This window comes from Callithrix jacchus, chromosome 10 (genome assembly GCF_049354715.1).
Source record: "Callithrix jacchus isolate 240 chromosome 10, calJac240_pri, whole genome shotgun sequence".
Lineage (NCBI taxonomy): Eukaryota > Metazoa > Chordata > Mammalia > Primates > Cebidae > Callithrix > Callithrix jacchus.
The window spans coordinates 73,203,464-73,228,043 of NC_133511.1; the positions used below are offsets into that span (position 1 = coordinate 73,203,464).

Consider the following 24,580-nt stretch of genomic DNA (forward strand, 5'->3'; position numbering starts at 1 on the left):
TTTGCATCTATGTTCATCATGGATATTGGCCTGAAGTTTTCTTTTCTCGTTGGGTCTCTGCCGGGTTTTGGTATCAGGATGATGTTGGTCTCATAAAATGATTTGGGAAGGATTCCCTCTTTTTGGATTGTTTGAAATAGTTTTAGAAGGAATGGTACCAGCTCCTCCTTGGGTGTCTGGTAGAATTCAGCTGTGAACCCGTCTGGACCTGGGCTTTTTTTGTGAGGTAGGCTCTTAATTGCTGCCTCGACTTCAGACCTTGTTATTGGTCTATTCATAGTTTCAGCTTCCTCCTGGTTTAGGCTTGGGAGGACACAGGAGTCCAGGAATTTATCCATTTCTTCCAGGTTTACTAGTTTATGCGCATAGAGTTGTTTGTAATATTCTCTGGTGATGGTTTGAATTTCTGTGGAATCTGTGGTGATTTCCCCTTTATCATTTTTTATTGCATCTATTTGGTTGTTCTCTCTTTTATTTTTAATCAATCTGGCTAGCGGTCTGTCTATTTTGTTGATCTTTTCAAAAAACCAGCTCTTGGATTTATTGATTTTTTGAAGGGTTTTTCGTGTCTCAATCTCCTTCAGCTCAGCTCTGATCTTAGTAATTTCTTGTCTTCTGCTGGGTTTTGAGTTTTTTTGATCTTGCTCCTCTAGCTCTTTCAATTTTGACAATAGGGTGTCAATTTTGGATCTCTCCATTCTCCTTATATGGGCACTTATTGCTATATACTTTCCTCTAGAGACTGCTTTAAATGTGTCCCAGAGGTTCTGGCATGTTGTGTCTTCGTTCTCATTGGTTTCGAAGAACTTCTTTATTTCTGCCTTCATTTTGTTGTTTACCCAGTCAACATTCAAGAGCCAGTTGTTCAGTTTCCATGAAGCTGTGCGGTTCTGGGTCGGTTTCTGAATTCTGAGTTCTAACTTGATTGCACTATGGTCTGAGAGGCTGTTTGTTATGATTTCAGTTGTTTTGCATTTGTTGAGCAGTGCTTTACTTCCAATGATGTGGTCAATTTTAGAGTAGGTGTGATGTGGTGCTGAGAAGAATGTGTATTCTGTGGATTTGGGGTGGAGAGTTCTGTAAATGTCCACCAGGTTTGCTTGCTCCAGGTCTGAGTTCAAGCCCTGGATATCCTTGTTGATATTCTGTCTGGTTGATCTGTCTAGTATTGACAGTGGAGTGTTAAGGTCTCCCACTATTATTGTGTGGGAGTCTAAGTCCTTTTGTAAGTCATTAAGAACTTGCCTTATGTATCTGAGTGCTCCTGTGTTGGGTCCATATATGTTTAGGATTGTTAGCTCTTCTTGTTGTATCGATCCTTTTACCATTATGTAATGGCCTTCTTTGTCTCTTTTGATCTTTGTTGCTTTAAAGTCTATTTTATCAGAGATGAGAATTGCAACTCCTGCTTTTTTTAGCTTGGTAAATCTTCCTCCATCCCTTTATTTTGAGCCTTTGTGTATCCTTGCATGTGAGATGGGTTTCCTGGATATAGCACACTGATGGGTTTTGGATTTTTATCCAATTTGCCAGTCTGTGTCTTTTGATTGGTGCATTTAGTCCATTTACATTTAGGGTTAATATTGTTATGTGTGAATTTGATACTTCCATTTTGATGCTAAGTGGCTGTTTTGCCTGTTAGTTGTTGTAGAGTCTTCATTATGTTGAAGCTCTTTAGCATTCAGTGTGATTTTGGAATGGCTGGTACTGATTGATCCTTTCTATGTGTAGTGCCTCTTTTAGGAGCTCTTGTAAAGCAGGCCTGGTGGTGACAAAATCTCTGAGTACTTGCTTGTTCACAAAGTATTTTATTCTTCCTTCACTTCTGAAGCTCAGTTTGGCTGGATATGAAATTCTGGGTTGAAAGTTCTTTTCTTTAAGAATGTTGAATATTGGCCCCCACTCTCTTCTGGCTTGTAGTGTTTCTGCCGAGAGATCTGCTGTGAGTCTGATGGGCTTCCCTTTGTGGGTGACCCGACCTTTCTCTCTGGCTGCCCTTAGTATTCTCTCCTTTATTTCAACCCTGTTGAATCTGACGATTATGTGCCTTGGGGTTGCTCTTCTTGCGGAATATCTTTGTGGTGTTCTCTGTATTTCCTGCAATTGAGTGTTGGCTTGTCTTGCTAGGTGGGGGAAATTTTCCTGGATGATGTCCTGAAGAGTATTTTCCAGCTTGGATTCATTCTCTTCGTCCCCTTCTGGTACACCTATCAAACGTAGGTTAGGTCTTTTCACATAGTCCCACATTTCTTGGAGACTTTGTTCATTCCTTTTTGCGCGTTTTTCTCTGATCTTGGTTTCTCGTTTTATTTCATTGAGTTGGTCTTTGACTTCAGATATTCTTTCTTCTGCTTGGTCAATTCGGCTATTGAAACTTGCGTTTGCTTCGCGAAGTTCTCGTATTGTGTTTTTCAGCTCCTTTAATTCATTCATATTCCTCTCTAGGGTATCCATTCTTGTTATCATTTCCTCGAATCTTTTTTCAAATCTTTTTTCGAGGTTCTTAGTTTCTTTGCATTGATTTAATACATGATCTTTTAGCTCACAAAAGTTTCTCATTATCCATCTTCTGAAGTCTAATTCCGTCATTTAGTCACAGTCATTCTCCGTCCAGCTTTGCTCCCTTGCTGGTGAGGAGTTTTGGTCCTTTCTAGGAGGCGATGTGTTCTGGTTTCGGGTGTTTTCCTCCTTTTTGCGCTGGTTTCTTCCCATCTTTGTGGATTTGTCCGCTGGTCGTCTGCGTAGTTGCTGACTTTTCGTTTGGGTCTCGTTTGCGGATTCAACAAGAAGAGCTCCAATCCTGGGTTGTTCTCACAGCGCCATCTTGAGTCCTCTCCGGCCTATATTTTTAATTCTTTTACTTTTTATCTATTTGTATCTGTACATTTAAGGTGCATCTCTCTCTATATATATATATGTATATATTATTGCACTTTAGTTTCTGGGGTACATGTGCAGAACATGAAGGATTGTTGCACAGATACATACATGGCAGTGTGATTTGCTCTCTCCATCCCCATCACCTATATCTGGCATTTCTCCCCATGTTATCCCTCCCCAACCCCCTACCTGCCACTCTCCCTCTCCTAATCCCCCCAACAGACCCCAGTGTGTGATGCTCCCCTCCCTGTGGCCACGTGTTCTCATTGTTCAACACCCACCTATGAGTGAGAATATGCAGTGTTTGATTTTCTGTCTTGTGTCAGTTTACTGAGAATGATGGTTTCCAGGTTCATCCATGTCCCTACAAAGGACACAAACTCATCATTTTTTATGGCTGCATAGTATTCCATTGTGTATATGTGCCATATTTTCCTTTTCCACTCTATCATCGATGGGCATTTGGGTTGGTTCCAGGTCTTTGCTATTGTAAACAGTGCTGCAGTGAACGTACCTGGGCATGTGTCTTTATAATAGAATGATTTATAATCCTTTGGATATATAACCCCTAATGGGATTGCTGGGTCAAATGGACTTTCTAGGTCCTTCAGGAATCGCCACACTGTCTTCTACAATGGTTGAACTAATTTACACTCCCACCAGCAGTGTAAAAGTGTTCCTATTTCTCCACATCCTCTCCAGCATCTGTTGTCTCCAGATTTTTTAATAATCGCTGTTCTAACTTACATAAGATGGTATCTCAATGTGGTTTTGATTTGCATTCCTCTAATAATCAATGATGATGAGCATTTTTTCCTATGTTTGTTGGTCTTATATATGTCTGTTCATATCCTTTGCCCACTTTTGAATGGGTTTGTTTGTTTTTTCTTGTAAATCTGTTTTAGTTCTTTGTAGATTCCAGGTATTATCCCTTTGTCAGATGGATAGATTGCAAAAATTTTTTCCCATTCTGTTGGTTGCCAGTTCACTCAAATGATTGTTTCTTTTGCTTTGGAGAAGCTCTGGAGTTTAATTAGGTCCCATTTGTCTATTTTGGCTTTTGTTGCCATTGCTTTTGGTGTTTTAGTCATGAAGTTCTTGCCTATCCATATGTCCTGAATTGTTTTGCCTAGATTTTCTTTTAGGGTTTTTATAGTGTTAGGTCTTATGTCTAAGTCTTTAATCCACCTAGAGTTAATTTTAGTGTAAGGTTTCAGGAGGTCCAGTTTCTGCTTTCTGCACATGGCTAGCCAGTTTTCCCAACACCATTTATTAAACAGGGAATCCTTTCCCCATGGCTTGTTTTTATCAGATGGTTGTAGATGTGTGTCATTGCCTTTAAGGCCTCTGTTCTGTTCCATTGGTCTATATCTCGGTTTTGGTACCAGTACCGTGCTGTTTTGATTACTGTAGCCTTGTAGTATAGTTTGAAGTATGGCAGTGTGATGCCTCTGGCTTTGTTCTTTTTTGTTTAAAATTTTATTGGCTCTGCGGGCTATCTTTTGGTTCCATATGAAGTTTAAGGTGGTTTTTTCCAGTTCTGTGAAGAGGGTCATAGGTAGCTTGATGGAGATTGCATTGAATCTATAAATTACTTTGGACAGTCTGGCCATTTTCACACTATTGATTCTTCCTAACCATGAGCATGGAATGTTTTTCCATCTGTTTGTATCCTCTTGTATTTCTTTGAGCAGTGGTTTGTAGTTCTCCTTGAAGAGGTCCTTTACATCCTTTTTTAGTTGTATTTCAAGGTATTTTATTCTCTTTGTAGCAATTGTGAATGGCAGTTCATTCTTGATTTGGCTCTCTTTAAGTCTGTTATTGGTGTAGAGGAATGCTTGTGATTTATGCATGTTGATTTTCTATCCTGAGACTTGGCTGAAGTTGCTTATCAGTTTCAGGAGATTTTGGGCTTAGATGATGGGGTCTTCTAAATATATAATCATGCCATCTGCAAATAGAGACAATTTGACTTCCTCCTTTCCTAATTGAATACCCTTTATTTCTTTTTCTTGCCTGATTGCTCTGGCTAGAACTTCCAATACTAAATTGAATAGGAGTGGTGAGAGAGGGCATCCTTGTCTTGTGCCAGATTTCAAAGACGATGATTTCAGTTTTTGCCCATTCAGTATGATATTGGCTGTGGGTTGTCATAAATAGCTTTTATTATTTTGAGATACCTTCTGTCTATACCTAGTTTATTGAGAGTTTTTAGCATAAAGAGCTGTTGAATTTTGTCGAAGGCCTTCTCTGCTTCTATTGAGATAATCATATGGTTTGTCTTTGGTTCTGTTTATGTGGTAAATTGTTTATAGACTTGCATATGTTAAACCAGCCTTGCATCCCCAGGATGAAGCCTACTTGATGCTTTTTGATGTCTTGTTGCAATCAGTTTGCCAGTATTTTATTGAAGATTTTTGGATGTTCATCATGGACATTGGCCTCAAGTTTTCTTTTTTGTTGTTGAGTCTTTGCTGGCTGTTGGTATCAGGATGATATTGGTCTCATAAAATGATTTGGAAAGGACTCCCTCTTTCTGGATTGTTTGGAATAGTTTCAGAAGGAGTGGTACCAACTCCTCTTTGTATGTCTGGTAGAATTAGTCTCTCAACCCATCTGGACCTAGACGTTTTTTTGGTTGGTAAGCTATTAATTGCTGCGTCAACTTCAGCCCTTGTTATTGGTCTATTCAGGATTTATCTTCTTTCTGGTTTAGGCTTGGGAGAGTGCAAGTGTCAAGGAATTTATCCATTTCTTCCAGGTTTACTGGTTTCTGTGCATAGAGTTGTTTGTAGTAATCTCTGATGGTGGTTTTTATTTATGTGGAATCAGTGGTGATATCCCCTTTATCATTTTTTATTGCATCTATTTGATTCTTCTCTCTTTTCATTTTTATTAATCTGGCTAGTGGTCTATTTTATTGATGTTTTCAAAACACCAGCTCTTGGATTTATTCATTTTTGAAGGGTTTTTGGTGTCTTTATCTCCTTAGTTCTGCTCTCATCTTAGTTATTTCTTGTCTTCTGATAGCTTCGAGTTTTTTCGATCTTGCTCCTCTAGCTCTTTCAATGTTGACAACAGGGTGTTGATTTTAGATCTTTCCTTGCTTCTCATATGGGCATTTATTGCTGTATATTTTTCTCTAGACACTGATTTAAATGTGTCCCAGAGGTTCTGGTATGTTGTGTCTTCATTCTTGTTGGTTTCAAAGAACATCTTTATTTCTGCCTTCATTTCATTGTTTATTCAGTCAACATTCAAGAGCCAGTTGTTCAGTTTCCATGAAGTCGGGTGGTTCTGAGTTAGTTTCTTAACCCTGAGTTCTAATTTGATTATACTGTGGTCTGAGGGACTTTTTATTATGATTTCCATTCTTTTGCATTTGCTGAGGAGTGATTTACTTCCAACTATGTGGTCAATTTTAGAGTAAATGTGATGTGGTGCTTAGAAGAATGCATATTCTGTGGATTTTGTGTAGAGAGTTCTGTAAATGTCTATTAGGTTTGCTTGATCCAAATCTGAGTTCAAGTCCCAGATATTCTTGTTAATTTTCTGTCTCATTGATCCATCTAATATTGACAGTGGAGTGTTAAAGTCTCCCACTAGTATTGTGTGGGAGTCTAAGTCTCTTTGTAGGTCATTAAGAACTTGCTTTATGTATCTGTGTGCTCCTGTATCAGAAGTCCTCCTGGATAATATCCTGAAGAGTGTTTTCCAGCTTGGATTTATTCTCTCTGTCACATTCAGGTACACCTATCAAACGTAGATTAGGTCTTTTCACATAATCCCATATTTCTTGGAGGCTTTGTTCATTTCTTTTTACTATTTTTTCTCTAATCTTGCCTTCTTGTTTTATTTCATTGAGTTGATCTTCAATCTCTGATATCCTTTCTTCTACTTGGTTGATTCAGCTATTGAAACTTGTGTATTCTTCACAAAGTTCTCCTGTTGGGTTTCTCAGCTCCATCAATTCATTTATATTCTTCTCTAAGCTGTTTATTTTCATTAGCATTTCATCAAACCTTTTTTCAAGGTTCTTAGTTTTTTTGCATTGTGTTAGAACATGTTCTTTTAGTTTGTTATTACCCACTTTTGAAGCCTGTTTCTGTCAATTCATCAGACTCATTCTACATCCAGCCTTGTTTCCTGCTAGTGAGGAGTTGTGATCCCTTGGAGGAGGAGAGGCATTCTGGTTTTGGGTGTTTTCATCCTTTTTGTACTGGTTTCTTCCCATCTTTGTGGATTTTTTTACCAGTGGTCTTTGTAGTTGGTGACTTTTGGATGGGGTCTCTGAGTGGACGTCCTTTTTGTTGATGATGAAGTTATTTCTTTCTGTTTCTTAATTTTCCTTCTAACAGTCAGGTCCCTCTGCTGTAGGACTGCTAGAGGTCCACTCCAGACCCTGCTTTCCTGGGGATCACCTGCGGTGGCTGCAGAACAGTAAGGGTTGCTGCCAGTTTCTTATTCTGTTTTTCTTGTCCCAGAAGGATACCTGCCCCCCCCACACCAGATGTCAGCCTGAGCTCTCCTTTATGAGGTGTGTTTCTGGATATACAGGGGCTGGTAGCTGCTTGAGTAGACAGTCTGTACCTTATAGGAGCTCAAGTGCTGAGCTGTGAGCCCCGTTGTTGCATTCAGAGCTGCTGGGCAGGTACATTTAAGTCTGTTGCAGCGGAACTCATAACCACCGTTTTTTCCCAGGTGCTCTGTCCTGGGAAGATGGGGCTTTATTTATAAATTCCTGATATTCTGCTGCCTTTTTTCAGAGATGCCCTGCCCAGCAAGGAGGTAGCCTAGTCACAGTCTTCCAGCAGAGGCATTGCTGAGCTGCCGTGGGCTCTGCTCAGCTGCTGTGTGAACTTCCTTGTGGTTTTGTTTATAGAGGTATAGTTAGAACTGCCTCAACAATGGTGGTCTGCGTCAATAATGGCAGACTTTCTCTGTAATGTCAGACTGTCTTAGTAATGGTGGATTGCCTTGGTAATGGCGGACTGCCTCAGTAATGGTGGACTGCCTCAGTAATGGCAGACTCTCTTGGTAGTGGTGGACTGTCTCAGTAATGGTGGATGTCCTTCCCCCCACAAAGCTGGACCATCCAGGGTCCAGCTCTGCTTGCTGTGAAACTCTCAGTGCAGAGCATTTCAGATTGCTGGTCTTTGTAGGAGTGGGACTCGCCAGATCACCTGACTCCCTGTTCCAGCCCCTTTTCTTCAGTGGAATGGGCGACTTTGTCTCCCAGGCATTCCAGGCATCGATTAAAATGGCCACCCAGATTTTTGTGAGTTTTTGTGCAGAGACCCGCTGTGCCAGCTGAAATAGCCATGCTGGAGACTCGTGGCGCTTTTCCACCTTGGAATCTCCTGGTCTGTGGGCAATAAAAACTTGTTTGGAAATGCAGTGACCACTCACCCTCTGTGTTCTCACTGGAAACTGCACTCCAGAGCTCTTCCTATTCAGCCAGCTTAGATCACACCTAAGGTAGATTTCTTGAAGGTAGCATATAACTGGGTCTTGCCGTTTGTTGTATTGGGCAATTGTTGCCTTTATTTGAAGGTTCATACCATTTACATTAAATGTAATTATTGGGATAGTTTAGTTTAAATTTCCTACTTTACTGTTTGTTTTCTGTTTATATCAAAATTTGTTTCTTCTAATCTTTTTCTCTTTTCCTTTTCTCTACCTTTTTTGGATTAACTGAATATATTAATTGTTAATTTTATCTTTTATTTTGGTTTATTAGCTTTAACTCGTTGTCTTATTTTAGCCAATTCTTTCAGGTTTATAGTACATATCTTTAACTTATACTGGCTAACTTGAAGTGATATTATGCCATTTATACTATATATAGTATAAGAACCTTACAACAGTTTCAACAATTCTAGCTGGGGTTATTTGGGTTAATCAAATAAGAATTTATGTGTCTCAATGTTGATTTTTCAACCCCAGAGAGGCCTGTAAGTGGTCCTGTTTGGATTACATCCACTTCCCTAAACAAACAACGGTGGACAAGGGCATGAATGCTTTGGTAAACCTAAATTCCTGTAGCAGCCCTTTCAGAATTGCATGAAATTGGGAAAGAGTTCACCAAGCAACCTAAGAAGAGGAATGCAAAAGTGCACTAATTAGACAAAAACTGCAGTGATCAAAGGCCACTGCAACCAAACACATCATAGGAAGAGTTTACAGATTGGTAGGTAGAGAATTCAGAATTCACATCAGCTTGCTATAAATTTCCATTATATCTTTCTAACAATACCAAACTTAGCCACATAAAGCAGGGGCAAATGAAGCTTTCTTTGTCTGTTGTTTTTCTTACCTTCATACTTTCCAGGGTACCTAGCTGTCAGTAACATTTCTACATATCTGATACCTATCAAGCTTTACAAAAAAAAGCCAAATATTCCATAACCCCTTTATATATGACTTTTATTATCATTCCAGAAAATGTTTAATAAGAATCTAAGCATTTCTATGTCAATTAGAGTTCCTCAAACTTAGCACAGTAGACCTTCTGAACTAGATAATTTTTTGCATTGAGTGGCTTCCCTATGCATCATAAAATGTTTTGCAGAATCCCTGAGCTCTACCCACTAGACGTCAGTGACACACTCTCCTCCACAGTTGTGACAGGCAAAAATTCCTCCAGATAGTGTCAAATGTCACCTTGGGGAGCAAAATTACCCCTGCTTAAGAACCACTAATTTAAGAGAATGTTTACAAACATCAAGATCTAAATCTTCTTCACCTCAAATCAGCAGCAGCTCATGGAGAAAAGGAAAATTAGCATCAGGTACCAGTGAACTCTTGTTCCATACCCTAGCAAGCCCATATCTCCTCAAAACATAGTGTCTGTTGTTTACCACTACAGATTTAGCTCCCAGACTCTGAAAAAAAAATTCTCAAATACCACAATATGCTAAAAGAATAGGTAAATCCTAAAAGAATAGGTAAATGAATGAATAAATTAATGGATGAATGAATGAGTGAAAATTTAAAAATCTAGATGATTATTTACTGTTACTCTGAGGAAAGAAATGACATATGCTAGTATGTGAATGAGAAAATGGGATATTTTAGTATCTTACTTTAAAATTTCTATATTGGAATTTTTTCATTTTAATTTTGTAATTTAGACACTTTAAAAAGATTTATTTTAAAAGCACTTGAAAATAAAAGCAAGCATTTTCTCCTTGAGAACTTTTTAAAATTTGCTTATTTTCATTAGGGGAGTCAACTAATATTTATTGAGCATCTTTTATTGTTGAGCTAGGGACTGTTCTAAGTAGTTGGGGTGCAACAAGACAGAGAAGGTTTCTGTTTTTACAGAGCTTACATTCATTTTTTGATACAAAATTTTATAGATATATATCGGGTACGTATGGGTATTTATTACATGGATAGAATGTATATTCATCAAGTCAGAGTATGTGAAGTGTCCATTACCTTGAGTATTTATCATTCCTATGTGTTGGTAACATTTCAAGTTCTCTCTTCTAGCTACTTTGCAATATAAAAAATATGGTTGCTACTATAGTCAACCTACTCTTCTATCGACTATTGGAGCCTATCCTTCTACCTAACTGTATGTTTATATCTACTAACCAACTTCTCTGTATCCCACCTGCCACCCACTCACTTTTCCTACCCTCTGGTCTCTACTATTCTAGTCTCTATCTCCATGAGATTAACTTGTTTAGCTCCCACATATGAGAACATATGTCTGTGCCTGATGTATTTTACTTAACATAATGACCTCCATTTCCATTCATGTTGCTGCAAATGACATAATTTTTATTCTTTTTTATGTCTGAATAATATTCCATTATATATATATACACATATACACACCACATTTTCTTTATTAATTTGTCCATCAATGGACACTTAGATTGATTCCATATCCTTGCAGTTAAGAATAGCACTGAAATAAACATGCAAGTTCAGGCATCCCTCAGATGAACAGATTTCCTTTCCTTTGGTTAAATACTGGGTAGTGTCATTGCTGGATCATATGGTAGTTCTATTTTTAATTTTTGGAGAAATCTTAATATTGTTTTCCATAGTGGTTGTACTAATTTACATTCACACCAACAGTGTATAAGAATTCCCTTTTCTGCACATGGTTGCTAGCATGTTGTTTTTGGTCTTTTAAATAATAGCCATTCTAATTGGGATAAAATGATATCTCATTATGGTTTTAATTTGCATTTCCCTAATTATTAGTGATGCTGAGCATTTTTTCGTAAACCTGTTGGCCATTTGTATGTATGTATTTTCTTGAGAAATATCTATTTATGTCTTTTGCCCACTTTTAATGATATTGAGTTTTTTTTAATTGAGTTGAGTTCCTTTTATATTCTGTATATTAGTCCCTCATAGGAAGACTAGTTTGCAAATATTTTCTCATTCAATACATTGTCTCCTCACTCTGTTGATTGTTCCCTTTGCTGTGCATGAGTTTTTAAATTTAATAAATTTAATATAATCCCATTTATTTATTTTTTGTTTTGTTGTCTGCTCTTCAGGCAGGCCTAAGCTGTGAAATATTTTCCTGTCTTGAAATGTTTTCTCCGTTTTTTTAGTAGTTTTACAATCTCAGGTCTTATGTTTAAGTCTATAATCCATCTTTTTATTTTTCTATGTGGGAAGCCATATGTATCCAGTTTCATTCTTCTATATGTGGATCTCCAATTTTCCCAGCACCATTTGTTGAAGAGTGTATTATTTCCCCTTGGTGCCTTTATCAAAAATAAGTTGGCTATAAATACATGGATTCATTTCTGTATTCTTTATTCTGTTCCATTTGTCTGTATGACTGTTTTTATACAAATACTATGCTGTTTTGGTTATTGTAGCCTTTTGATACATTTTAAAGTCAGGTAGTGTGATGCCTCCAGCATTGTCCTTTTTGTTCAGGATTGCTTTTGCTATTAAGGCTCTCTTTTGTTGCTATACACATTTTAGGATTGTTTTTATTAATTTTGTAAAAAATTACATTGGTATTTTGATAGAGATTGTATTAAATATGTAGATTGCTTTAGGTAGTATAGTCATTTTAACATTATTAATTCTTCTGATCCATGAGCATGGGATGTCTATCCATTTGTTTGTGTCCTCTTCAATTTCTTCATTAGTGTTTTGTAGTTTTTCTTATAGAGATCTTTCACCACCTTAGTGAAATTTGTTCTTAGGTATTTTTTGTAGCTATTGTAAATGGGATTGCCTTCTTGATTTCTTTCTTGGCTAGTTCATTATCAGCATATAGAAATGCTGATATTTTATGTTGATTTGCATTCTCAAACTTTATTAAATTTATCAAATCTAAGAGTTTTTTTGACAGAGTCTAGGTTTTTCTATAAGATCATATCATCAGCAAAGAAATGGTTGACTTCCTCTTTTCCAATTTCGATGCCTTTTGTTTTATTATTTTATTTTTTTATTTGTTTTCCTCAGATATCCTTGTTCTGAATGATGCCTTTTATTTCTTTGTCTTGCATGTTTGCTGTGGCTAAGACTTCCAGTACTGTGTAAATAAGAGTGGTGAAAGTGGGAATCCTTGTTTAGTTACAGATCTGAGAGGAAAGGCTTTCATCTTTTCAGTAGTAATGTTCATGCTAACGTTCAGTATGATGTTAGTTTTGGGTTTGTCATAGATTGCCTTTATTATTTTTGAGGCATGTTCCTTCTATACTTGGTTTATTGAGAGTTTTTATTATGACGGGATGGTATATTTTATCAAATGCTTTTTCTGCATCTATTGATATGATCATATAATTTTTGTCCTTGATTTTTTTATGTGGTTTATCACATTTTTTTATTTTTGTATGTTGAACCATCCTTGCATCCTGGTATAAATCCCATTTGGTCATGATGTATTCTCTTTCTGATGTGTGTTGGATTTGATTTGCTAGTATTTTGTTGAGGATTTACATAGTTTTCTTTTTTGTTGTGTTCTTGTTAGGTTTAGTCATTGGGATAATGGTGGCCTAATAAAATGACCTAAGGAGAGTTCTTTCCTCTTTCATTTTTTGAAATAGTTTTATGAGGATTTGTATTAGTTCTTCTTTCTATATTTGGTAAATTTCAGCTGTGAATCCATCCAGTAGTTGGGTTTTCTTTGTTGGGAGACTTTGTATTAATGATTCAGTCTTGCTATTCATTGTTCATCTGCTTAGGTTTTCTGTTTTTTCCTGATTCAATCTTGGTAGCTTGTGTATTTCCAGGAATTTATCCACTTTTCCTAGGTTTTCTGGTTTGTTAGCATATAATCATAACTGTGTGTGTTTATCTTTTGTATTTCTGTGGTATCAGTCACCATGTCTCCCTTTTCATTTCTTGTTTTATTTTTGTCTTCTGTCTTCTTTTCTTGGTTAGCCTCGCTAGTGGTTTATCAACTTTGTCTATTTTTTTTTGAAGAATCAACTTTTCATTTCATTTGTCCTTTGTAGTTTTTAGTCTATCTCTTTTAGTTCTTTATTATTTATTTTCTTCTAATTTTGAGTTTGGTTTATTTTTGCTTTTGTGGTTTCTTGAGGTGCATCATTAGGTTGTTTCCTTGAAATCTTTCTACTTTTTTGATGTAGACATTAATTGCCTATGTTAAACTTCCTCTTAGCACTCCTTTCACTCTATCCCATTGGTTCTGGCATGTGTCTTCATTTACATTTGTTTCAATAAATTTTTTGCTTTTCATCTCAATTTTTTCATTGACCCAGTGGTCATTCAGAAGCATATTTTTTAATTTCCATGTATCTGCAGGTCCCAGAGTTCCTCCTAGTATTGATTTATTGTTTTATTCCATTGTGACCTGAAGATAGTTAATATGATTTTGATTTTTAAAAATGTGTCGGGAATCATTTTGTGGCCTAATATATGGGGTATCCCAGAGGATGTTTCACGTACTTAGAAGAAATATATTTTATGGTTGTTGAATAAAATGTTCTGTAAATGTGTGTTAGATCCATTTGGTCTAAAGTGTAGTTTAAATCCAATTTTGTGTTGTCATTGTTGATTTTCTCTCTAGATGATTTGACTAATGCTGAGAGTGAGGTATTGAATTTCACCAATATTATTTTATGGAAGTATGTTTCTCTCTTTAGCTCTAGTTATATTTGCTTTATGAATCTGGCCACTCCAGTGTTGGATGCACTCGGAATTGTTGTATCCTGTTGCTGGATTGATCCCTTTATCATTATATAATGACCTTTTTTGTCTTTGTCATTTTTACTGTTTTTATCCTAAAGTCTATTTGATCTGATATAAGTATACCTACTTCTGCTCACTTTGGATTTCTGTTTGAGGGGAATTTTTTTTTTCCCATCCCTTTACTCTGGGTGTATATGTATCTTGACAGGTAAAGTGTATTTCTTGTAGGCAGCATATATTTGGATAATGTTTTCTTATGTATTCAGCCAGTCTATATATTTTAAGCAGATAATATAATCTACATTCAAGATTGCTTTTTTTTTTTTTTTTTTTAAGACAGAGTTTAGCACTTTTTGCCCAGGCTGGAGTGCAATGGTGTGGTCTTGGCTCACTGCAACCTCCACCCTCTCCACCCTCCCAGGTTCAAGTGATTCTCCTGTCTCAGCCACCCGAATAGCTGGGAATATGGTACCTGCCACCACACCTGGATAATGTTTGTATTTTTAGGAGAGACAGAGTTTCGCCATGATGTCCAAGCTGGTGTTGAACTCCTGACCCCAGGTGATTTGCCTGCCTTGGCCTCCCAAAGTGCTGGGATCATAAGCATGAGCCACTGCATCTGGCCTCAGGATTGCTTTTAATATGCAAGGCTTTGTTCCTGTCATGTTCTTAATTGTTTTCTGGTTGTTTCATATGTTCTTTGTTCCTCTCTTATTTTCTTTTTTCTAATTGTTTGTCATTTTGGTTTGGTGGTTTTCTGTAGTTGTACCATTTGAATTCTTTCTCTTCCTCATTGTGTGTTTGGTTTACCAGTAAGTTTTACACCTTCATGTGTTTTCATGATGGTAAATGTTATCTTTTTTATTCCAAATTTAGGACTTCTTTGAACATTTCTTCTAGGGCCAGTCTAGTGGTGATAAATTCTCTCAACATTTTCTTCTTTGGGAAGGACTTTTTTTGTGAAGAATAATTTCGCTAGATAGCATAGTTAAGTGGCATTTTTTTTTTCTTCAGTGCTTTGAATATGTCTCTCCTGCCCTGTATAGGTTCTGCTGATAAATACTTTGTTAGTCTGATGCGGTTTCCTTTATAGGTGACTAGACACTTTTATCTTGCTGTTGTTAGAATCCCCTCTTTATCTTTGACTTTAAATAGTTTGACTATAAAGTGCTGTGGAGAAGACCTTCTTGCTTTGTATTTGTGTGAGGATCTCTGAGCCCCCTATATAAGTCTTTTTCTAGATTGGGGAAGTTTTCATCTATTATTTCATTAAATAGATTTTCTAACCCTTTTATTCTCTCTTTGCCCTTGGGGGCACTGATAATTAGAATATTGAGTCACTTTATGTTATGTCCTATATGTTACAAAGCCTTTCTTATTCTTCTTTATTCTTTTTATTAATTTTTGTCTGGATTATTTCAAAAGATTTCAAGTTCTGAGATTCTTTCTTCTGCTTAATCTAATCCATTTTTGGAGGTTTTTACTGTATTTTATATTTCATTCGATGAATTCTTCAGTTCCAGAATTTCTGATTGGTTTTTTTAAAAAATATGTATCTCTTTGGCTAATTGTTTTCCAATTTTGTGTATTGTTTTTCAAAATTATCTTGTTTGCCGAACTTCTTTAAAATCAGTAATTTGAATTACCCTGGATTTCACTGATTCTTTTATTGGTCTCTGTTGCTGTAGAATTATTGTGTTTCTTTGAAGGTTTCCTTGCTTATTCATGTTTCTTGTGTCCTTATGTTAATATCTGCACATCGAGTGTAACAATCACTTCTTCCAATTTTTTAAATTTGCTTTTGTAGAGAGGCCTTTTTTTCTGAAGATTATCTGCAATGCTGGTTGAGTAGGGTGCTTTGGCTTTGAATTTTGGATGCAAGCAATAGTGTAGTCTCTGTGTGATCTCCGTGGCTACACATAGTGTCAGTGGTATTTTTGATTTCCTTGATGGCATAGGGTGTCGTTCTTAGTGGAGACTGTGGTAACTAGGCTATTAGGTGGGCCAGTCTTCTGGCCTCAAGGATACAGCAGTAGGCTGAAGATGCCTGTCTTTGGGCCACAGAGTGATATATACTGGCTCTGGCATTAGTGGGTCCAGGTGGACCAATTACTGGGCTTCCACATGGCTTGCTGAAATGCTAGTAGTGGCAGCACAGGGCCTGGCATGTGGACAGGTTCCCTTGCCCTTGATTAGCAGACCTGATGTGGGCAGTAGCACTGATTGGGCCACTCATTAGAATTCAAGTTAGTCTGACCTGCAGTGAGTTAGATGGGCCAGTCTCATGGTGCTTGCAAGTGGGTATTAATTGCAACAGTATCAGGGTTGAGTTGCCCCCACCTCAGACCCTGGAAGAATACACATGTACAAACAGTGATGGACTAGGTTGGGTGATTTCCAGGCCCCGGGATGGCATGCTCAAGTACTGAGGAGACAGGACCAGGTTGGCAGACTTGAGACTTGTCCTCAGGTCCCCTGGAAATATGTTAAGGCATGGCTATGATAGGCAGGAACAGGTTGGTCCCCAGGTAGTCAACAGAATGCTCAGGTGAGGACAGTGGTGGCTTTGGTTCAGGGCTGCCACTGGGGAGGGCACAGACATTCTTATTGGGAGCAGCATAGGTAGGTAGCTGTGCAGCATGTGATTTGCTCATACCTCAGTCCCCCAGCAGCTTGCAGCACTAGTGACAGTGGAATTTATCCTTAGGGTGCATGAAAGCATCTGGTCTCCTCTCTCTCTCCCTGGCCTGATGGCAGGATCAGTGGCATGGAAACCAGGGCAAGACATAGTCCTTTGGGGGCTCAGCTTTCAGAATGTCACTGTGCTCAGGGCTTAGGGGCCTGTGGGTCACAGCATGAGCTCTGTCTTTGAAGCAATATCACTAGACAATTTCTAGACAGTTCTCTGTCTTAGTCTCAAGGCCTTTGAGGGTTGGGAGGTTCTCCCGTGAGTAGGATAGCATGTGGTGGGAATGTGGACCCTGGGAGGTCTCTCACTTACCCTTTCCCCACATTAGGGAGCTTCTCCCAGCTCCCACCCGAACCCAGCTGAGCAGGCTGCATTGCTTCATTTTCCTTTGTTACTTTTGGTGCTTCCTGTCACTTTTTTTGTTGAATTCCAGTGTTCTCTCTTAGATGATCTATTCAAAGTGCAAATATCTGCTTGCTATTTTGGTTATTCTCCATGGAAGAGGCACATAGCTGCCTGGTTTTTTTTTTTTGTTTTGTTTTGTTTTGTTTTGAGACAGAGTTTTGCTCTTGTTACCCAGGCTAGAGCGCAATGGCGTGATCTTGGCTCACCGCAACCTCCGCCCCCTGGGATCATGCAATTCTCCTGCCTCAGCCTCCCGAGTAGCTGGGATTACAGGCACGCGCCACCATGCCCAGCTAATTTTTTGTATTTTTAGTAGAGACGGGGTTTCACCATGTTGACCAGGATGGTCTCAATCTGTTGACCTCGTGATCCACCTGCTTCGTCCTCCCAAAGTACTGGGATTACAAGCTTGAGCCACCGCGCCTGGCTTTTTTTTTTTTTTTTTTTTTTTTTTTTTTTTAAGAGACAGCATCTCTCTAGATTTCCTAGGCTGAACTTGTACTCCTGGGTTCAAGTGATCCTTCTGCTTTAGCCTCCAGCATAGCTAGGATTGTAGGTAGGTACCCCTGCACCCACCTAATTTGCTGTTTTTTAAAGTACAAATGTGGAGTTTGCCTAGTTCAATTCTGGATATACCATCAAATCTGAGGTTTGATTTTTCTTCTTTTAACTTATGAGCAAATAGTCATGTTGTATAAGTATTTGTGAATGGGCTTATAATGAGGAAAACAAACAACCCAACATACCTAGTATGGAAGTAATCTGACACATCACATTTAATTATGTGCATCAGCCTTGAGGGCAGAGATTAGACAGCATGCATTTTCACATCCTGAACCTTACAAAGTGTTTGCACAGTGAGGGCCCTCAGGAAATGTATATTGAAGGAATTGATTATGAAGCTTCATAGGCATAGTTTTGGTTAATTCTGTATTTACTTTGCTAAATCAAGATTTTCTGAGAAGGATGAGGGGAGAGGAGACAGCTAGGTACTGTGAAAAGCCTTTTAAAGGAAGAACAGAAGTTGAAGAGCAAAGAAGTGGGCCGGGAGTAAGGAAACAAAAGGGTGATGTGTGGGGACAGCTGTGATCTCCCTTTCCTTTCCACCAGCAGTAGGCTGGGTCAATCCTTCTCTCTTCAGTGAGGCCAGACACTACTCCTGCAGTAGGGAACCCAGCACCACAGAGCAAGCCAGAGCCTGCTGTGTGTAAAACCTCCAGTCCTATAGAATTCTAGTCCCCCAAGCCCTCATAGCTCCCAAAAGGGGAAGGCCCAGTCACCTGGGTCTCTTGAGGTCAGGGCTCAGGAACCAGGAAAGCCTAACTTGCAAGGTGAAGTCATTTATTTACATGAGGCAAGCAATGCATGATGCAAGAAGACACAGAGTAATCCATCTGCCTTAGTGACCAAATAGGTCCCTTTGCCTCATCCTCCTGTGGAAGCAATCAAGAAATGGAGGTTGGGCGAGGTGACCTTCCAGAACTGAATCTGTCCTTCTAAAAATAGAAGCATCCTTGGAGAACCGAGAAGGGGAGGGAAAGCTGTGGACATTGAGGGCAAAAACCTGAATCCCCAGAGCACTGTCAGTAGGAAATTGTATTAATTAGACACAGGCACCTCAGCTCGATAACCTCAGGTATCTCTCTCAGAAATTGAAATGAAATGAAATGGCTTTTTTTCTCTCCGTTCCAGTTACACTCTCCCTGAGCTTAAAAGGAGAAAGAGAATTGTGTCTCCTGACCTATTTGAATGTCCGCACAATGCCTGAGATATGTTCCCCAGGGAGGGAAATGGGGGTCTTTAGAGCCACACCAAGAAAAGGAAAGAGCTGCTGCAAAGTGGAACTGTCAGAGGCCACCTGGGAATCTGGGTCTCTGTTCTCTCCCTGCATAAAGGCTGTGTGGGACTAGGCAAGTACTTGGGTGTGTCCAGGGCTCTGAATGTGTGGGCTCTCAGGGTGCCACTCTCAGGCTCACACAGTGTCCTTATTTGGAGCTATGTGACAGGTTGTAAGTTTCCGGGGTCCAGTGGAACCATGTGCTTGTCTGCACAAGTTGTGCGCAACCAGGGTGTGTGCAGGGCTTGGTGGCCTGAGGATTGCGTGTCTGAGGTTGAGGGTATGCAGGAGTATACAAGGATATTGTGGCAAGCTTGAGGAGGCTGTGTAGGGGAGTTTGTGGGGAGGTATGGAGACCTCTTGAGAGGCTTCATGTTGCTGCACGGGCTGTGTGCAGAGCTACGCTGGGCTGTGGGTGGGGCACCACAGCACTGCAGGGCACCTCTTTGTGTAGTTTTGACTAGAGACTCCTTGTGCATTGTGGTAGTGATGCGAGTGGAGCCATATGGGGGACTCTGTGGAGGATTGTTGAGGATGTGAGGCTTCTGAGGCTTCTGCACTGGAGGATATGTACTGGACTACATGGACAGATGAGTCTGTACAGGGATCCCTGTGGCTAGATACATGGTGGCAGAGGCCTGAGCAGCCTTACAGCTTTGCCATCCAAAGATAGCTGTGCTTCCTAGTAGAATGATTACAAATCATTCTATTATAAAGACACATGTACACGTATGTTCACTGCGGCACTGTTTATAATAGCAAAGACCGAAACCAACCCAAATGCCCATGAATGATAGACTAGACAAGGAAAATGTGGCACATATATACCATGGAATGCTATGCAGCCATAAAAATAGATGAGTTCATGTCCTTTGTAAAGACACGGATGAATCTGGAAACCATCATTCTCAGCAAACTGACACAAGAACAGAAAATCAAACAACACATGTTTTCACTCATAAGTGGGTGTTGAACAATGAGAACACATGGACACACGGAGGGGAGTGTCACACACTAGGGTCTGTTGTGGGGGAACTAGGGGAGGGTCAGTGGGGGGTGGGGAGGTTGGAGAGAGATAATATGGGGAGAAATGCCAGATTCAGGTGACGGGGGGATGGAGGCAGCAAACCAGCTTGCCATGTATGTACCTATGCAACAATCCTGTATGTTCTGCACATGTACCCTAGAACCTAAAGTACAATTAACAAAAAAGATAGCTATGCTTCCTCAGGATGAGATGCTCCCAAAGCACAGGGATTTATTATTCTCCCTATGACTGACATGAAGGGAAGAGAGACCAGGGATTCACAAGCTGAGCAAAAAGGGCAGGGTACTGCCTGAAGCTGAGCCTCTTGCACATCAGGCTGGAGATACTTTCTAATACTTCAGTTTGTGCTTTCTCAACAGGACAACGTGGATCTGGGAGAGCTGATGTTTTCCCTGTGCTATCTTCCAACGGCTGGCAGGCTGACCATTACCATTATAAAAGCAAGGAATTTAAAGGCAATGGACATAACAGGAGCATCAGGTGGGGCATTTTCAAATTCAGACTTCCTCGTGCACTTCTAATGTAGTAAGTACCTTATGAAGTTTTAGTATGGTAACAAAGCACATTGACTCTGGAACCAGACTACATAGGGCTAATCCTAGTCCTAACACCTATATAACCTTGAGCAAGTCATTTTACCTCTCTGAACTTTGGATTTCCACTGGTAAGATGAGAGTAATTATAGTGTCTGGCTCACTGAGCTGCTGTAAAACTGCATTAATGAATATAAAGCCGTGAGAACAGTGTCTAACATATATTAAGTGCTAGTTAGTGTTATTATCACAGTTAGCCTTCTGTATTCATCAGTTCCAAATCTGCAGATTCAACCACCAATGGATTGAAAACACTCGGGAAAAAAATTAGAATACAACAATGAAAATAATACAGATTTTTTTAAAGAATACACTATAACAACTATTTATACAGCGTTTACTTCAGATTAGGTATTGTAAGCAATCTAGAGAAGATTTAAAGTATACAGGAGGATGTACATAGGTTATATGCAAATACCATGCCATTTTATATAAGGAACTTGAGCATCCTTGGATTTTCACATCTGTGAAGGGTCCTGAAACCAATTCCTTGTGAATACCAGGGGGGCAATTGTACTCTCTCTTGGGTCTCCCTCACCGTAATTGTGAATTGGATCTACCATTTACACACACTGATAAAGCTTATCTAATTGAAGCTTCATCATCATCTCAAGCTCATCGAAGGTTGAGAACAATCCTATTTCCTTATTAAATTGAACTATGAATTTTACTTTTCTCAGTAAACCAAGCATTAAATTCTGAACCTTAACCAAAAAAAATGCCTCTATCAGCATTGCTAACTGTGCAAATTCACAAGCAACCTCTGCAGGTGTTTTCCAAATGTGGTTACAAAACACCCAGTACACCCTGACTTATGTCCTCTGAAATCAGAGAACATCAGATGCAATATATTCCGCATCTTATACCCCAGTGTTTTTCATTTTGCTTTTTTTTAGCAGGAAAAGAAAAAGATGTGGTCTCTCTAGTCATCCAAGTCCCTCCTGGACTGTACATAGGAGTCAGAGAGATGCATGTTTATGCAGGTAAAAAGAGAATGAGGACTTCCCACTGACCAGGAGGAAGTGACACGGCTGGTAGGACCAGAAAAGCCCTATCTGGAGCAGAAGCCAGCCTCGCCACCTGTCACCTCACCAGTGTTGCACACGAGGAAGCCTGTGTGCTTTCTCTCCCTGATAGGCTGTGTTGCTTCTCTCCTTGCAATGCAAAGGCAGGCCACTCTAGAAGCTCAAGTTCTCTGTACTTAAGGAATTCCACTCCCAGATATTCTCTCTGCCCTCTAGGAATTCAGAAATTCAGAGAGTCTAGGAATTCCCTTTTTTAAAGACCTAAAAAGATTCCCTGCGGTGGCTCAGAGTTGGAGGGGCCTGTTTTCAGTATTGGAAATGCCTGTGCATTTCTATTCTTATCCCGGCCAGACCAGTCTTGAGTTCAAGCTGGAATGTGTAATTCATAACAGATGTTTTCAAACTATTTTTAAATTTCACACATTTTGAGGAGACCGTATCCTGTGCTTTTTCTTGAATTAGTGACTTAATGATCCTAACGCTAGTTGCTCCCGGATATCATCTTAATAAAAATCCTTCAGCTCCAGTCCACAGTCAGGAAAAGGCGTTCTCCATACCATAGTCCACGAAAATCCACAGTAATAAATCTACACTGATCCTCACAGTACGCCTGCTTCTCATGGTCTATCCAGATCCCTACGTGAAAGTCTCGCTGATGTGTGATGGCAGACGGCTGAAGAAGAGGAAAACATCCACCAAGAGGAACACCTTGAATCCTGTTTACAACGAAGCCATAGTCTTTGATGTCCTTCCCGAGAACATTGACCAAATCCACTTGTCCATAGCGGTCATGGACTACGACCGGTGAGATGCCTGAAACTCTTTCCCAGTGCAAGTTCACTGTGCCCAGGGCTGGGAGGGCAGAGGGAAGCAGCAGACACAGATTCTTAGCTGGTATCCCAGGCTTCAGGAAATGAGCCAACCAGCAGTGCATGGGAAGGACACTGATAGGAGTCACCTCTAAACCATGCTGTAGAGTCAGACTACCAAAGTGTCTCTCAGCACTCCCGTTCTTTTCTGCTCCTTTGTCATGTCTTTCTCTTCCTCCATCTTCCCCTAACCTCCACCTCTTCCCTTTTTCAACTTTGAACAACTCCTAGAACCGCAGCTTAGATAAATGTTTTATCTTCCGTCAGACAGTCCTAACTGCCTTCACTGGAAAGATTCCACTCAAAATGGCGGAATGATTACTTTAGCAGACCACCAACATTTCTAAATACATAACTTCAGTCTTTTTCCTTCTCACAAGTATTTAATAAAATTGTTTCCATCCACTTAAGTCTGAAAGCAAACACAGAAATGTTCTCCTGAAAATGCTAGAATAAGGTACATTAAAATGTATAAGATGCTCGACTTTTTAATTAATACAGCACAGAAGAGATATTTATAGCCTGTATTGTAGCCAATTGTGTAAAGGACAGATCTGAAAAACAATCATTTTAATATGCAAAGGAAGTAGCAACAGGGAATTATACATGTTAAACCAGTCATTAGACTGAAATGCAAAGTCTCTCTTTAATTGGAAACCTCCCATGTGGTCTGGGCACAATTATTTTAAAAAATTATTCTGACTTCTAATATTATTGTGGCTAAGAATTTTCCCACATGCCTCTGAAATATCAGCAAGGCAGCTTCAGTGACCTGAACACTCTTTCCAGCAGATGTCTGCGTGAAGCATGACAGTCTTCCAACCCCAGGAGCATGTGGGTTGGCTCAGCTGCCCATGAGTGTGACAGCCCATGCTGAGCAGTAGACCTTGTCCCATCTCCTGTGGGTAAGAAACAACACCAATAGTGTCAGGCCCCAGTAGGGGACATTGCCCACCAACTGTGGAAGCCTAGGCCACCAATTTTTAAGTTATTGCCAAGTTTCCTGCATGGACAAATCTGATTGTGTGAGCTCTGCCTTAATTTAATTCTCAGTAAACTCATGAATCTGGCCTGGAAAAAATCATGTCAGAATTCATGGGGCTTCTCATGCATTTGATTTTAATGAGCAGAGACTCGAATATCCTTCACACAACCTCTCCACACTCATCTCACCTTTATGCTCCATAAACAAATTGGAGAAAAATCACTCATCTTTGCAAGAGGGAAAAAGAAAGAGAAAGTATGTGAGTTTGGATCCTATAGAGCTAAAAAATTAGCCATATCAGTCCAATTATAACAAGAACTTTAAAAAAACTGCTAGGGAAAACAAAAATGGCCCAAAGCAGGGACCTACCTAGGGAAAGTTTCAGAAATATTAGCCTTGGACAGGCATGGTGGCTCACACCTGTAATCCCAGAACTTTGAGAGGCCAAGGCAGGTGAATTACTTGAGGTCAGGAGTTTGAGACCAGCCAAGCCAACATGGTGAAACCCCATCTCTACTAAAAATACAAAAATTAGCTAGGCATGGTGGCCTCGTCTATAATCCCAGCTCCTTGGGAGGTTGAGGCAGGAGAATCGCTTGAACCCAAGAGCTAGAGGTTGCAGTGAGCTGAGATCATGCCACTGCACTCCAGCCTGGGCAACAGAGTGAGACTCCATCTCAAAATAAAAAAATAGCCTCAAGGTGGTCAAAGGAGCTACATCTCTTTCTATAGTTGGGAAACTAAGTGGGCCAAAGAAGCTGGACTTGGAAGAAAGGAGGGACGAGTATAAAACAATAACGGTATTCTCTAAAGAGAGAGAGCAGGAAGATCCATGAGCCTCCTTCACTTATGCTACTTTGTGGGCTCGAGACCCATGGCTGCCAGACACAAAACTGCTCCTTCATCCATGCTTGGTTGCCTCTTGTGGGAATTGGAGCAGCCATTATTGCAAGAAACTCTTTTGAGATGGCTCCCTTTTTATTACACGGAAGCCAACCTGGATCCAGAACAAGAGGTGGCATCATTAGCACAAATCATGAGGTTCTTTGAACAGGGTTCTTGGAGACAAGTTGACCCATGTCAGCGTTAGGAAACCCAGGGTAT

At 39.6% G+C, this 24,580-nt stretch overlaps 1 protein-coding gene across 6 annotated transcripts in view; it reads left to right on the forward strand.

Annotated features, from left to right (window-relative positions):
• The window catches only part of SYT9 (synaptotagmin 9), a 256,658-nt gene that overhangs the window by 165,593 nt on the left and 66,485 nt on the right, over positions 1-24,580 (forward strand). For all 6 annotated transcript variants that reach the window (XR_004731282.3, XR_008475172.2, XR_008475173.2 and 3 more), the window contains exons 4-5: positions 20,364-20,484; positions 22,255-22,426. Coding sequence is in view for 2 of the 6 variants with exons in the window: in XM_009007611.5 (XP_009005859.2) it covers positions 20,364-20,484; positions 22,255-22,426 (293 nt within the window). In the remaining 4 variants the exon portion in view is untranslated. The remainder of the gene's footprint in view (positions 1-20,363; positions 20,485-22,254; positions 22,427-24,580) is intronic.